This window comes from Spinacia oleracea, chromosome 4 (assembly GCF_020520425.1).
Source record: "Spinacia oleracea cultivar Varoflay chromosome 4, BTI_SOV_V1, whole genome shotgun sequence".
In the NCBI taxonomy this organism is placed as follows: Eukaryota; Viridiplantae; Streptophyta; class Magnoliopsida; order Caryophyllales; family Amaranthaceae; genus Spinacia; species Spinacia oleracea.
This window is the reverse complement of record NC_079490.1, coordinates 73,760,102-73,773,909: the sequence shown is the minus strand read 5'-3', so window position 1 is coordinate 73,773,909 and position 13,808 is coordinate 73,760,102. Positions and strand designations below refer to the sequence as shown.

Below are 13,808 nucleotides of genomic sequence, written 5' to 3'. Positions count from 1 at the left end.
ATATGTTGTATTTGACTAACTCGGTTATGCTCGGGTCTTTTCGAAAATTAGTCTTGAGTCATTCGGGTTTGGTTAACGTTGTTAGATCGTTCTACATACAAGTAAACGACTATGATTTTTAACTTTGCATAGTAATATGCAAATTTAGTTCATTTGAATATTTTTTTTACACGACTTTGAATTTATTCTTTTTCATATACATCCTTTTTACTCTCATGTTTTCCTAATATCACAAGTCTTTTAGTTACTATTAAAATAATAAATTATTTTAGTAGTAGTCGTGCGTTGCACGGGCCCTAAACTAGTTGTAATAAAAAATTGAAACCATAGGCTGAAATTAGATTATATAGAGCAGAATTTCAAGAACCATTTTGTTTAAGCACAAAAGATTGGAGAGCTCTTTCGTGTTTACTTCCAACCAACATAACTTCTCATATATACGCTTATAAGCAAACATATGTAATGTCATTAGCATGCATACGGTTAGTTTGTGATGATGGTGCGTGAAAGTGAAGAAGGGGTAAGCCGTCGGAATTATGGGATGCAGCGGTGGGGTAACTCAAATAGCGCAGAAGGTGTTCGCCTCTTCCCCCACCCAAGCATAAGGACTTGCTATTCTTTGCTCCCATTCAGATGCAGCGGTGGAAGTTTGAACGGACTCTACCAATTTAGTCTCCTTCCTCAACAATGAAGCGTCGTCATCCTCACTACTACTTGTATTAGTCTTTAGAAAACTGTAATAAGGTTAATTGACATACTTTATTTTACATAAGCTTTACCGACGGTCCATGACAAACCACTGTACATTCTTATAGGGTAACATAAACATAAAACTAAAGGTGTGCCAGCCTATATATCGCAGCAATCAGAGAGAGAAGCTTATTTAATATTTTCCCTTTGTATTCGGTTTCTCACTTGTTTCACCACATTCATTTGCAGTGAAATGCACTCGAGCATTGGTCTTGACTCTTGAGTTAGAAGGAACTTCATCTCACTCTTCCATAATATAAAACTCAGACTTCAGACTTGCAAATTATAACCTGGGACGTCGTATGCATTTAATGGGATTAAAATGCATGGAGTGCCTCCTTGTTGAAGGAAATGGTGACTGACGCAAAGAGCTTAGTGGTCCTACATCCCATTCTTCTATGTTTTTTGGAACACATACATCAAAGAGGATTTGGCCAAGAACCCCATTAGCATTGATCCTTGGTGGGCTGGGTAACTGGACAAGGCCAGGCTTTTCATCTTGGACTGACCCGACAGCTCTACCACCATCATACTCAAAGGAGCTTTTGGGCACAACCGCATGTTCTGCCAGCTCAACTGATAATTTCTTAAAGATGTCATTTGACCTGGCTGTGGCTTTCCTTAGGTCCCCAATTGGTTCGGAGATATCATCACGAGAACCTTCAAAGCCCATTGCCCCTCCTTCAAGCCTCCGTGTCCTTTGTGATTGAATGGCTGATGCCTTTCCCAGTAGCTCAGTCACAGCACCCTTATAATCAACTGGATGCTGTCGATAGTGACCTACAATTTAACGAATATGAAAACTTTTAGCCACTATGAACCCCTGTTCCAAATGCCAAACTATCTTTAACATCCTGAAAATGGATATTGTAGCCTTTTCAAGATTAGCACAGGATTTTATTAAATTAGATCCATGTTTCATTCACAACCAAGTCCTAAGTCCTTGAATTTATGCATATAAGAGGATGCTAATGCAATTAATAAGAGAATTGGGGTTCAGCAGATTGCTTCTGATGCAAGTGACTCATTGAGCATCAACCCAAGAAGCATACACCATGTTACGTCGATGCGATTACAAAATCTGCAAACAGAACACTAGACAAATCAAATTTGCACTTCAAATCCAAACCCAGCCAACAGACACTTAGTTGACTAGCAAAGCACACCCTCCCGTTATTCTGATCCCTAGTAGAAATCTTCTCCAGTACATTTTTAGCAACTTCTCTTGACAGAAGTACATCTGATTGGAGATAGTAGATAATTCTACATGAAGACTAAAAAAGATGTGATGGAGAGAAAAATATCTGATATCTAGGGGAGAGAGAAAAAGTTGTGTGAAATACAAGTGTGGTCTCATGTCCGATTTGACGCGAAATCCAAAATAAGAGACTGCAATGTAACGTGGGACAGCTCAAAAAGGAAAATATTAAATCTATTGCCGGGTGGAGAGAGTATTTCATACATATTTATTATTATAGATTTGACAACTTCTTTTATTAGGAAAGTGTCCGAGAATGCTGGTTGGGCCAGCCAACACACGTAACCATGATGGCTATGAAATCTGAAGGTTTTGTTTGTTAGTTTGTTATGGTTGGTAAGACCAAAAGTATAAAAAGCAACGGGCTCGTAAGAGAATAAGAGCACGATGTCTTTCCTTGGGCATGACCATTTGATCATATTAAAGATTATTTACTGAGTTAAGAAACAGACCTACATGGGGAGAGCTGGTCCATTTCACTAGTTTGACATCACCACCAAGTTCCTGCAACCGGCGTGCAAAATTGCAAATTGTTTCACAGGGAGCAAGATTATCATCTTCTGAGCACATTATGAGATACGGTGCTCCCATTGTCTGCATCAAAACAAAATATTATACAAAGACAAAACACAGAAGTAATTTGAACAGTAGAAATTGATGATACATACAACTGAAGAGTATAGAGTCTGCCAGTACTCAGCCCGTTGTGATTCAAACCTACTAAGGAAAAGGCCATCTAAACCAGAGGCAATACCATTTGCTAACCACGATACAAATCTTGGTGGGTTTGATACTTTTAGGACTGATGGATGAAGAACAAAACGAGTGCCCAAGTCACTGGTAAAGTCCACAGGACTGGAGTCATAAATGTGGCCGGCGATGTAGTCTCTGAGAGCTTGATAGTTAATCTTCAATGAAAGAAAGTAAAATATACATTGGTCATAAGTATAACTTGCATCTGATAATTACATAAATGAAAGGCTTTAAACTAATACATAGAAACTAAACATATTGAGAGAAAAGGTTATGTTTAAAATCATGCAGATAGAAAAACATACCTGATTGTCAGGTGTCTTACATTTCCCTTCAATTATCTGCAAAAGCCAAAAATAATTCATGAACATGGCACAACTAAAACACAGCAAAATCTTAATCCCACCTAATGCTCAGACAAAAGAGAGCACAATCACCCAAGCGAGAGGGGTTGGGGCAGTACAATAAGGATTTGATTTGCCTCACATAAAGTTTGAGGATTTCATATCCAAAAGCACTCCGTGTCAACCCTCTTCCCTGTAATCACTTTTAAGATTGGAGATATAGTGACCCATTCCTCACCACTCTCTTAGCAGTTAGCACACAAATTTTTTGGATACTCCAAGCCTATACTAGATGTTACAAGGACTTGGGGTATGTGCCCAATTGTCTGGCTTATTGACGCTCAAACTCAAGGGTAAAGCCCAAAGAATACTAGGAAAATAACACTAAATAACAAACCCTGGCAATCAACCAACTAAGAAGAGGAGAACGATCAACGACGCGAATAAAATCTGCTGCACATGGCAGTGTATAAAAAGGCGCGCCTAGGCGCAAGGCGATTGGAGCCAGCGCCTTTTACTGTCTAGGCGAGGCGACTTCAATGAGGCGCACCTAAGGCGCAAAAAGGCGCACAAAGGCGCACTTTGAGGCGCAAAAAGGCGCAAAAAAGGCGCACCTACCAAGAGACATACCATTTTTTCACTTTTTTTCACTTTTTATTAGGGCGCCTCACTTCAATGAGGCGCACCGAGGCGCGCCTAAGGCGCTGGGAACTCCAAATCGCCTTGTTGCGCCTTGAGCCTTTTTATACATTGGCACATGGACAGAAAAACAATGAGCACCTCCACCAGATATTAGCAGATCTACTTTCACCCTTCCAAATAAAAGTCTAACATCTGGTTTTCTTGGTAAATTTCACCATCAATCAACAATTTTAGGAGGTTCCATCAAACAAAAGCCCGAGAATCGGTTCTTCATGTGGTAGGTTTCTCCGGCAACTAACAGATATCAGGACTTACTTAAATCCTGGATTTGAAAAAAGTTTCAATACTAACATCTTTTACAATGTTTGAGGTATTTAGCTTGGATATTCTTCCATGTCTTTCTCTCATTCTCTTCTCCATTATCTCTCGTGATTGGGTAACCATTTCCAAGTGCAAGATGTCATGTTTGACACGGATTTCATACCCAAGACCAGGTCGTATTGTGTCAAGGTGGGCAAGTAGAGAAATGAGCAATGTCCATATAAACATTAGCATTCCATTTCAAACTTCCTTAGGTCCTGAGCTATGCTATTGCTACCAAAAACAATTTACTAATTTAACAAATCATAATTGAACTTTCCAATTCTGGCTAGCTCCCCTCATCCCTCGCTATTCCTTATCCCACCATCGCCAACCCACCCCCCACCCCCAAAAAAAAAAAGAAAATACTTCCCTGGACCATGTCTCCCAACAATTGGACATATCATGGGAAAACAAAGTTTCAAGATATTTTATCACCATTTTTTGTGTTTTTTTTTTCCTTTTTTGGAAAATAACCTGATTGAAGAAGCACTCCAAGGACTTCTTGATGATGATAGAGATCATGGGTTCGATATATAAATCTAAACATTATACATAAAAATAAAGACATAAAAGGAAGCCTTTCTACGTAACAAATATCGTCAAAATTCTTGGCATTTCTCGCTTTACCAATAACTTAGTGTCAATACAAATATTGCATCAGTAAAAGGGTTACGCTGAAGAAAATGTGTTTGAACTGGCACAATCTCAGAAAGATTGATGTAACCTCATTGAGACAAAAGCAATAGGCTGAATGAAAGATCTCAATGAAATGAATAACCACTTCCATCGCCCAGACAAACAGCCATTAGGTTATATGAGATACTCAAAATTGATGCATTTGTTGGTTCTAGACAAACATTTGCTTGAGATGGGATGAAGTAAATCAAATATAAAATAGGAACAGTCTAACTGCCGGCAATTTTTTTCTGTAGAACTTTTGAATATTCTCAGATGATCTTACAAACCCATAAACAAATATCGATTTAGTATTCCTTTCGTTTGAGTATAGAGTGGAACTACGTCTTAGCTTCATTCTAATCGCATAACTAAAAATTTACATGGTAGAGCCTCTCTGAATTGGATGATTCATCGGCTCTTCCTGAGCCAACAGCAGAATGCCATAATTTAACCAGGGAAAATATGGAAAATACAGTCGCAGTTCGCTTTTCAGACATCTAAATTCAATTTTCGAACTATGCCTAAAACATGAAGTATGTTCACATTGACGTGAAATTTCATGCGCTTCTGAATTCTGACAAAATATTGGCGAAAATTCAAGAAAAGACCCACCTCTCCAACCCAGTTTACTTATAGTGTTGGAAGGACAAACAAGATAAGCTATATACAAGTTGCTCAGAACTAGAGTGTACAGAATAACCAATACTTCTGCCGTCCCTATTTAAAGTTTCCATTTCTCCTGGGCATGTGTGCTTAGGAGAGGAATTCTTGTGGGGTTTTGTTGATTAAAGGTGAATAGAGAAAATGATAGTAGGTATAGTTTAATGTTTTTATTATGTGGTGAGAGAAAGTGGGATTTATTGAATAAAGGTATATAAAGAAAATAAAGTTAGTAGCCTAGTGGGTTAGTTTAATGTATTTTATTATGTGGATCCAACTCAAATGAGAACATTAAATAGAAAAAACTTTTGATGAGAAATGGGAACTATGATGGGGACGGAGAGAGTAAAAAATTTCATTGCCCTTCTACCGACACCCTCACCTAAGGGAAAATATTGCAAAACTACCCAAGGGCGAAGCCAGAAATCCATCCGACGGGGGCCTAAAATTTTGACATATTTTAAACGCTGTTTATAACTCTACGGAGTAGTATTTTTTCTCTTCCTTCTAAATATATAAAAACATGCATATATAATCTTTTAAAAAATTTAAACATTGAAAATCAGAATACTTTTAGGGGGGTGTTTGGCTGGGGCGATTTAGCAAAGGGAAAGGGAATTAAAACCCCTATTTCCCTTACTCGTGGTCTGGTTCCTTCTTTTTCATTCCCTTTCCCCATTTTTCTTTTTTGAGTTCCCCAAAAATACTCTAAACTGATTCCCAGCTCTACCCTGGGATTTGAGGATTCCCGGTTGTCCTCTATAACTCTCGTCTACTCCACAACCACACTACCATTTTCTGGCAGCCTCCTCATCAGTCATCACTACCACAGGACCGTTCACTTTCTTCGCCACCCCAGCCCTTGACCGGCCATCGCCATCGTCAAGAATTTACCCAAAAAAAGTGTTCAACAGTTGAACATAAATCAACTGAAACTATTCACACAAGTGTTCAACATGTTGGAGGCATCTCTGGCGAACATGGAAATTGCTATGAAACTATGCATATGGTTAGATCCAACTACTCATGGTTGATGTCGGCAAACAAAACCCATCCTTTATCTTGTTGGTGCTCGAATTCGACCACAAATGGTTAGATCTACTCAAGGCCGATGTCGGCAAAACGAAACCCATACTTTAGCTTCTTGGTGCTATTTTGAGGAATATGATTATGTTGATAAGTGAATCGTTGGTGTATGAGTGTATACATGGTGGTGAACTGGTGGGGTAGGAAGGAGGAAGGGGTTGATTTACTGTGCATTTGAGGAGCAGAATAGTCTTCAACAAATATGAATTCCATTCCATGCTCAAACCAAACAAAAGTAACAAGCTCCCTTTCATCGTTCCTTTCCCATTGTTTTTTTCTTTCTCAATTCCCTTACTTTATCTAAGGTGAACCAAACAGCCCCTTCAGGTAATGGTTCGAATGTATTATACACAGAGTACTTTCAACAAAGCAGGGTCATTTACTCCTCTTCAAAGTAAAGAAAAAAAGCAAAAAGGAAGAAGAAAGAAGGAACAAGGAACAAGGAACAAGGAACAAGGAACAAGGAACAAGGAACAAGGAACAAGGAAGAAGAAACAAGGAACAAGGAAGAAGAAAAGTTAAAAAGAAAGGAGATCATTTTGTATGATGATATCTATAGACCAACTGATGTCAAATTACTACATCAATCCCCTTCAACCACTGCAGCAAGAGTTCGTTCTTGGACAAATAGAAGCTGTTATTCATTTTATACAGAGACTCTCTCGTATGTGAGGGGGGCCATGGCCAATTGGCCACTGTAGGCCCCAACATAGCTTTGCCCCTGAAACTACCAATGCTATGCTATTCGGCGTACCTATAGGCATGTAGTTATGGCTGGTAACTTTGACCCCTACGTGAGGGGCAACCCCTTTTCTCAAACATTTTTTTTCATGAAAGGCACATATATCTTTATCAGATAGGTTACTTTAATACAAACTACTAACAAAGAACAATCTGAACTTCAAAATACAAACTATGCTCACTAAACTCTTTGCAGAGAACCCAAACGTGTTCATAAGATGTGCCTTTGTCATCCCATGATAATTCTCTTGCAGTGCAAAATCTTTTCTCAAGACACATTCACTATCTAGTGTATTACCCCGAGTAAAATAGAAATTTCGAAGAGAAAAATTCAGAGTATATAAATTCAGATCATTTAGATTTTAAAGTAACTTGTTCCAACATGAGAAAAGTAGCCCAAAACTAAATACCTGTAGAACTTTATACATGCAAGCCTTTGGACCGCCGGAAAAGGATGCAAACACAACAGGGCACGGATTTGCCTTCAGCTCCTTCATAAAAACACACCTGTCAGTATAATTTTCCATCTCGAATACCAAATCCTAGTAATTTCCATAAAGAAGATTGTGTAGTAAATTTATACCACAATTCTGGCACATACAAAGCAATTAGGAATCAACAATTATATAAAAAATCATAGCCTTTCACAAATTCTTTCCACTTGAAGCCTTGGAGGCTACGTAATACATGTCTTATGCCTTGTGCCTTGTGCATGTACACAACTAGCCAGCGTACTTCCTTATCTCCCAATTCATTAAAATAAAGAAACAATTAATTCCTCCGTTCTTTTTTAGTTGACACACTTTATTTTGGCACACATATAAGAAAATGTGACAAAGGAAGGTAGTAGATAATAATATCCCCTACCTTAACACACTAACCATGTACCCCACATACCCATGTAAGAGTTAAATAGGAAATTTACATTACAAAACTTACCAAAATAAGAAGTGTGTCAACTAAAAAGAGCTTTCCCAAAGAGGAAAGTGTGTCAACTAAAAAACCAGAGGAAGTATAAGACCCTATTTGGTTCATTGTTAGTAAAGGAAAGGAAGAGAAAAGAAAGGAAGCGAAAAGAAAGGAAAAGAAGGGAAGGGAAAGAAATTTTATTTTCCTGTGTTTGGTTTAAAGGAAGGAAATGAAGGGAAGAGAAAGGAAATATAAATGAGAACTTTTAATTTTCTCTTTCCTGTCAAATTCCTCCAATTTTGAGAGGAAGGGAAACTGAAAATTTTACAAATGATCTTTCCTCTCATTTCCTTTCCTTTCCCATCAAATCCTATGTAATTTATCTAACCAAACATGGGAACATAATAAAACCATTTCCTTTCTTTTCTTTTCCTCCCAAACCCCCTCAACCAAACAAAGCCTAAGAAAAAGAGATAATAGAGCATGCCGAGCCTTGAACTCACAACTTCTAAAATTGTGCGATCTCTATCATCAATCCAATGACAGTACTTCCTGTTATGTTTTAGTTGCAACCTTTCCTGTTCACCTTAATTCTTGCAATGTAAGTGGATAAGTAAATTACATCTATGCCCCCATTTTTAGATATAATTTAGGGAAAAGGTGGGTTATTGAATATGGATGAGGATAATTTGATAAAGTCAAGTGAGTATAGTTGCCAAAAATAGAAAGGTTGCAACTAAAAAGAAACGGCCCAAAATAGAAACGTTTCAACTAAAAAAACGAAGGAAATATGATTATCTCATAAAGTATTTTCCAAGAATTGAATTAAAAACCAAGCACCAAGGTCAAATAAGAGCACTTAACTATGTAGATTAATTAAATATGTAGATTAATTTAAATGGGTAATTACCCATTTAAATTAATCTACATATTTAATTCATATTTATTTTTCCTCATTCTTCCCTCTAATGCCTACTTTTTGTCAAACACCAACTCACGTAAATCTTTTTCCTCTATATTTCCTTACTTTCTCTCAATAAGATATAACCACTAATTCATCGAGCAGGACCAATAGCTAGTTAAATAACTTATAACAATCAATGATTCAAACGTGATTGGTGTTCACAACAAGCCAACCACTTCCACAAATAGCAAACTCAAATATCACAATGCTAGACTTGGAGTTCTCCACACTTATTTTAAAAGTGTTTGTCAGAAGTTTCAAAGACAACTAGAATTTTACAGGAATTACACAAATGCTTGAGTGCTTGACTGTATTGAGTGAAGCAGTCCACATTCTCCTTAATAGACCACTAAAGAACTGACCTCTATAAGCTCATCCAGAATGTTCAGAGCCAAAAATGTCGCCTTATCAGGGAAGAATCTGCAGAAAAATAAGTAAATTACATGACGCCACCACATGTTTAGGAAAGATAAGCAGTTAGCAATGAGAAAATGCCAATTTTCAGTAAAAAAAAGGGAGTAAGTCTCAAACAAATAGCTCCTAGTATAGCAAGGTGTTGATAATAACATAGAAATACATGTATGGAAGCAACAAAAGTTCCATACGAAGGACATTATCCCTTTATGAGATTCTGTATTTGGACGCGACAATGCAAAAGTTCCATACGAAGGACATTATCCCTTTTAGAGATATTTTCTTAAAAAAATAACACATTAAGGTTCGTGGAAACAAGATTTATTACACTGGATAACAAATTAAGGTTCGTGAAAACAAGATTTATTACACCGGATAACTCATCATTGGTTCAGAAGGAACCTATGTTGCCTCCACCTCACTCCTTAACAACGTTTTAATGTACAGGAGTTGTTTAATGAAATGATCTCTTACTATAAACAAATAATATGAATGTATGATCCGTTCGAGCTCGCCTTTACAAACTTACCTTTTTCTCACCAACATTTCCCATGTATTATTCATCTATAATAGATATTTCGTTACTGTTACTACTTATTTTACTTATTAAGCATAAATTGTATCAAGTGAAGGAAATGGGGGGTTCACTAAAATTCCCTTACGAGTACAACATATTGGCATTAACGTCCATCGACATGGATATGACTCTGTAGCTCGGACAGGCATCTCTAATAGCTCAGCATACTGTGCATACCCACTGGGCAGCACCACAGCACAAGTAACAATAGAAGTTTGAGATAACATATCAGAAAATATGTGATAAAGTCAACTTATGCTGAACACAAAATGGCTCCATGTTCAAGGAATATTAAACAAGGAGGTAGAAGTTCGTATTCCTAGGTTTTTTTCACAAGAGGACATGGGCTAAAAAATGCCCTTTGCCAATTGCTGATACCAGTTGGCAACCCAAAAATTGAAACTATTCAATCAAGATGAGTGTAACTACTTCCAGAGTATAACTTTTAGAATATCGATTCATGACGAGCATAATAGCTTAGACATGCCAAATGAAGATTGCAGTCTGATGTTATAAGGAACTTAACCAAACTTAGGCTACACTACAACCATTCCAAAATAGACCCAGGACATCATTTCACTGATAATAATTATAAACCATATTTTGATTCTACAAAGCTTTTTCACATTATTGATAAATATACAAATTGAACAATGATTTTCTGAAGGCAAATAACCTAAGAAAATAACCCAAAATAACCCCCAAAAAAATTAACTATATCGTTGATAAGTACTCCTAATACGTGATTCATAATTCTCAACTTCAATTTCTTAATTAGACAATAAATAACCAAAGTAAAAGCTCCAAAATTATAACCACAGCTATAAAATTCAACTAATTATATAACTAGAGAGCAACAATCAGAGATTTGAACAATCAGGGTTAAAAAACTAGAAAAGCAAAGTTGAATGAAATTGAGCTTACGAATTGAGGAATTGAGAGTGACAAACAAGAGAATTCCAACCCAAAGAAGCGTAAAGATCGATGTAATGCTTCAAATGCCTCTCTTCACTAGACATCCAACCGAATACAACTACAATTCCGTCGCTTTTCCTCACTCTCTCTCTCCTCCCCCAATAGTACCTTCCTCCAAAACCCCACATATTTTGTCGTGGTTGATTCAGAAAAAACCAACAAATTTTGATGAATTTAACATACCCAGAAAAAAAAAATTGACACTTGATTGAAGATTGCTTCAAACCCAGTTAGATTTTGCCCATATGGAATTCACGTTTGACGGGAAAGAACAGCAAATTGGTAAGCTCTTTTCCTCACAGAAACACACTGGATTTTCTCTTTCTTTGTTTTGGGGGGTGTTTCGTGTTTGCAGACTTTGTTTGGTTTTTTGATATTATCGGGATCAAAGATTACAAGCGACTGAAATGACTCAACTGATGAGTGACAGTAGACCTGTCAAACGGGTCGGTCGAGTCGGGTTGTAAAAAAATTATTTTTGGGTTCGGATTGAATTGGGTCGGTCACTTTCGGGTTCGGGTTTACAAATGCTTGTTCAAGACCCAGAACTTTCGGGTTCGGGTTAACCCAACGGGTTGAGAGATTTTAAAACGCGCATTATATTTTCATTAATTTAGGTGATAAATACACAAAATATGGGCACAAATTAACAAATTTTCTTACACAAGTTTATATTTAGTCAAATTCAACCGTAAAATGGCGTAAAATTCAAATTAAAATCATATTACACACAACAATAGTAAAAACAACGTGTTTATTTTGCTTAAATTTTCTCATAATCTCATTTATTACTATAAATACAATGATTTTCAATCGATCGGGTCCAAAACGGGTTCGGTCGGGTCTTGACCCATTACTTCTCGGGTTGCTCGGCTTCGGATAAAATCGGGTTACGGGTCTCAAAATCCTGTTCAAGACCCAGTATTTTCGGGTCGGGTTCGGGTCGGTTTTCGGGTCGGGTCGAGTTTGACAGGTCTAAGTGCCAGAAATGTAAAACCCAAGAAAATCCCAACACTTATAAAAAGTAAGGAGTTGTGTTTACTATTCCTTCAATAGTAAAATTACTAAACTGTCTCCATCTTTCTTCAATTCATAAATTTTTTTGTCGTTTACCTTACGGACCGTGTAAATATATTTTTAACCTTTCTTCCCCTTTGATGCTTCTCTACTTCACTTTCGATCCCTCGTTCCCTTTTCCCTTTCCTTTCAGGCGTGGTTTTGGGATGCTCACTTCATCCCTCTCCCATGGCGATGATGATATCCTCTTTCCCTTTCACTTCCAGTGCTTCCATTGATTAATGAGGTTTTGAAGGTTGTTTTTGCCCAACTCAATGTTGCCCAGCTAGCTTCTCACTAATTGTCCTAGACTTTCTTCTCGCGTCATAGACATCTTGATCAAGAGGTATATAATTTCTATTTTTTGTTTGCATTTTAGTAATTTTGATATCTAGGATTAGGGTTTTTATCTGTTTGCTTTCCTCTTTTCCCTGTCTATCACTCTTTTTTTCTTTATAATTCTTGCATCTCCCATTCTTTACTCCCCCGTTGTCTTTAATTACATCTCCTCCATTTTGCATATAGATGAATTTGGTAGTATTCTCCTTGTTGTTTGTATCGTAACTGTGAATATAATTTAAACAGGATAGTTGCAACAATAGTTACAGTTTTCTTGTAAATTTGGGTTTATTCAATGTTATGTATTTGTCACTTTCATTGTTTCTTTTACGGTTAAGGTATTTTACGACATTCTTCTTTGTGATTCCCCTTTGATGCTTCTCTACTTCACTTTCGATCCCTCGTTCCCTTTTCCCTTTCCTTTCAGGCGTGGTTTTGGGATGCTCACTTCATCCCTCTCCCATGGCGATGATGATCTCCTCTTTCCCTTTCTCTTTCCGTGCTTCCATTGATTAATGAGGTTTTGAAGGCTGTTTTTGCCCAACTCAATGTTGCCCAACTAGCTTCTCACTAATTGTCCTAGACTTTCTTCTCGCGTCATAGACATCTTGATCAAGAGGTAAATAATTTCTATTTTTGTTTGCATTTTAGTAATTTTGATATCTAGGATTAGGGTTTTTATCTGTTTGCTTTCCTCTTTTCCCTGTCTATCACTTTTTTTTCTTTAATTACATCTCCTCCATTTTGCATATAGATGAATTTGGTAGTATTCTCCTTGTTGTTTGTATCGTAACTGTGAATATAATTTAAACAGGATAGTTGCAACAGTAGTTACAGTTTTCTTGTAAATTTGGGTTTATTCAATGTTATGTATTTGTCATTTTCATTGTTTCTTTTACGGTTAAGGTGTTTTGCGACATTCTTCTTTGTGAATTGTGAGTAAATGAAAGAAAGTTGTTACAGTAGTTACAGTTTTCTTGTAAATTTGGACTTTTGGAGTCAACATAGCCTCTATGTCTGATTGGATTTTGTTCGGCTTGTCGTTGTCAACATATTCTCATAGAATTGGCAAGAAAAAGCTACCTAAATTCCACTTGATAGTCAAGAGAGTAGATTAAGTCTTCAGTTTAAATAGGCTTCTGCAACTATATCAACCCCTCTGATGTTATGTGTAACTTCTGTTCTGATTTCTGTGTAATCTGGCTACCGAAAGGAAGCTAGAAAGCCTTAGTGGATGGGGACAAACCTCTAAGGCGAGAGATCACTAGTTCAATATTTTAAGTCCTCACTCGAGGATTT

General features: G+C 37.1%; 1 protein-coding gene across 1 annotated transcript; it reads right to left on the bottom strand.

The window, feature by feature from the left end:
- Positions 1–681: 681 nt before the first annotated feature.
- Positions 682–11,500, bottom strand: LOC110796377 (uncharacterized). Its single transcript, XM_022001438.2, has 7 exons — positions 11,064–11,500; positions 9,511–9,568; positions 7,686–7,766; positions 3,067–3,102; positions 2,677–2,916; positions 2,461–2,602; positions 682–1,530 (listed from the first exon to the last, which is right to left on the bottom strand). The coding sequence occupies exons 1-7, from the start codon at positions 11,240–11,242 to the stop codon at positions 1,034–1,036; spliced, it is 1,233 nt and encodes a 410-aa protein (XP_021857130.1). The 5' UTR covers positions 11,243–11,500; the 3' UTR covers positions 682–1,033.
- Positions 11,501–13,808: the final 2,308 nt, after the last annotated feature.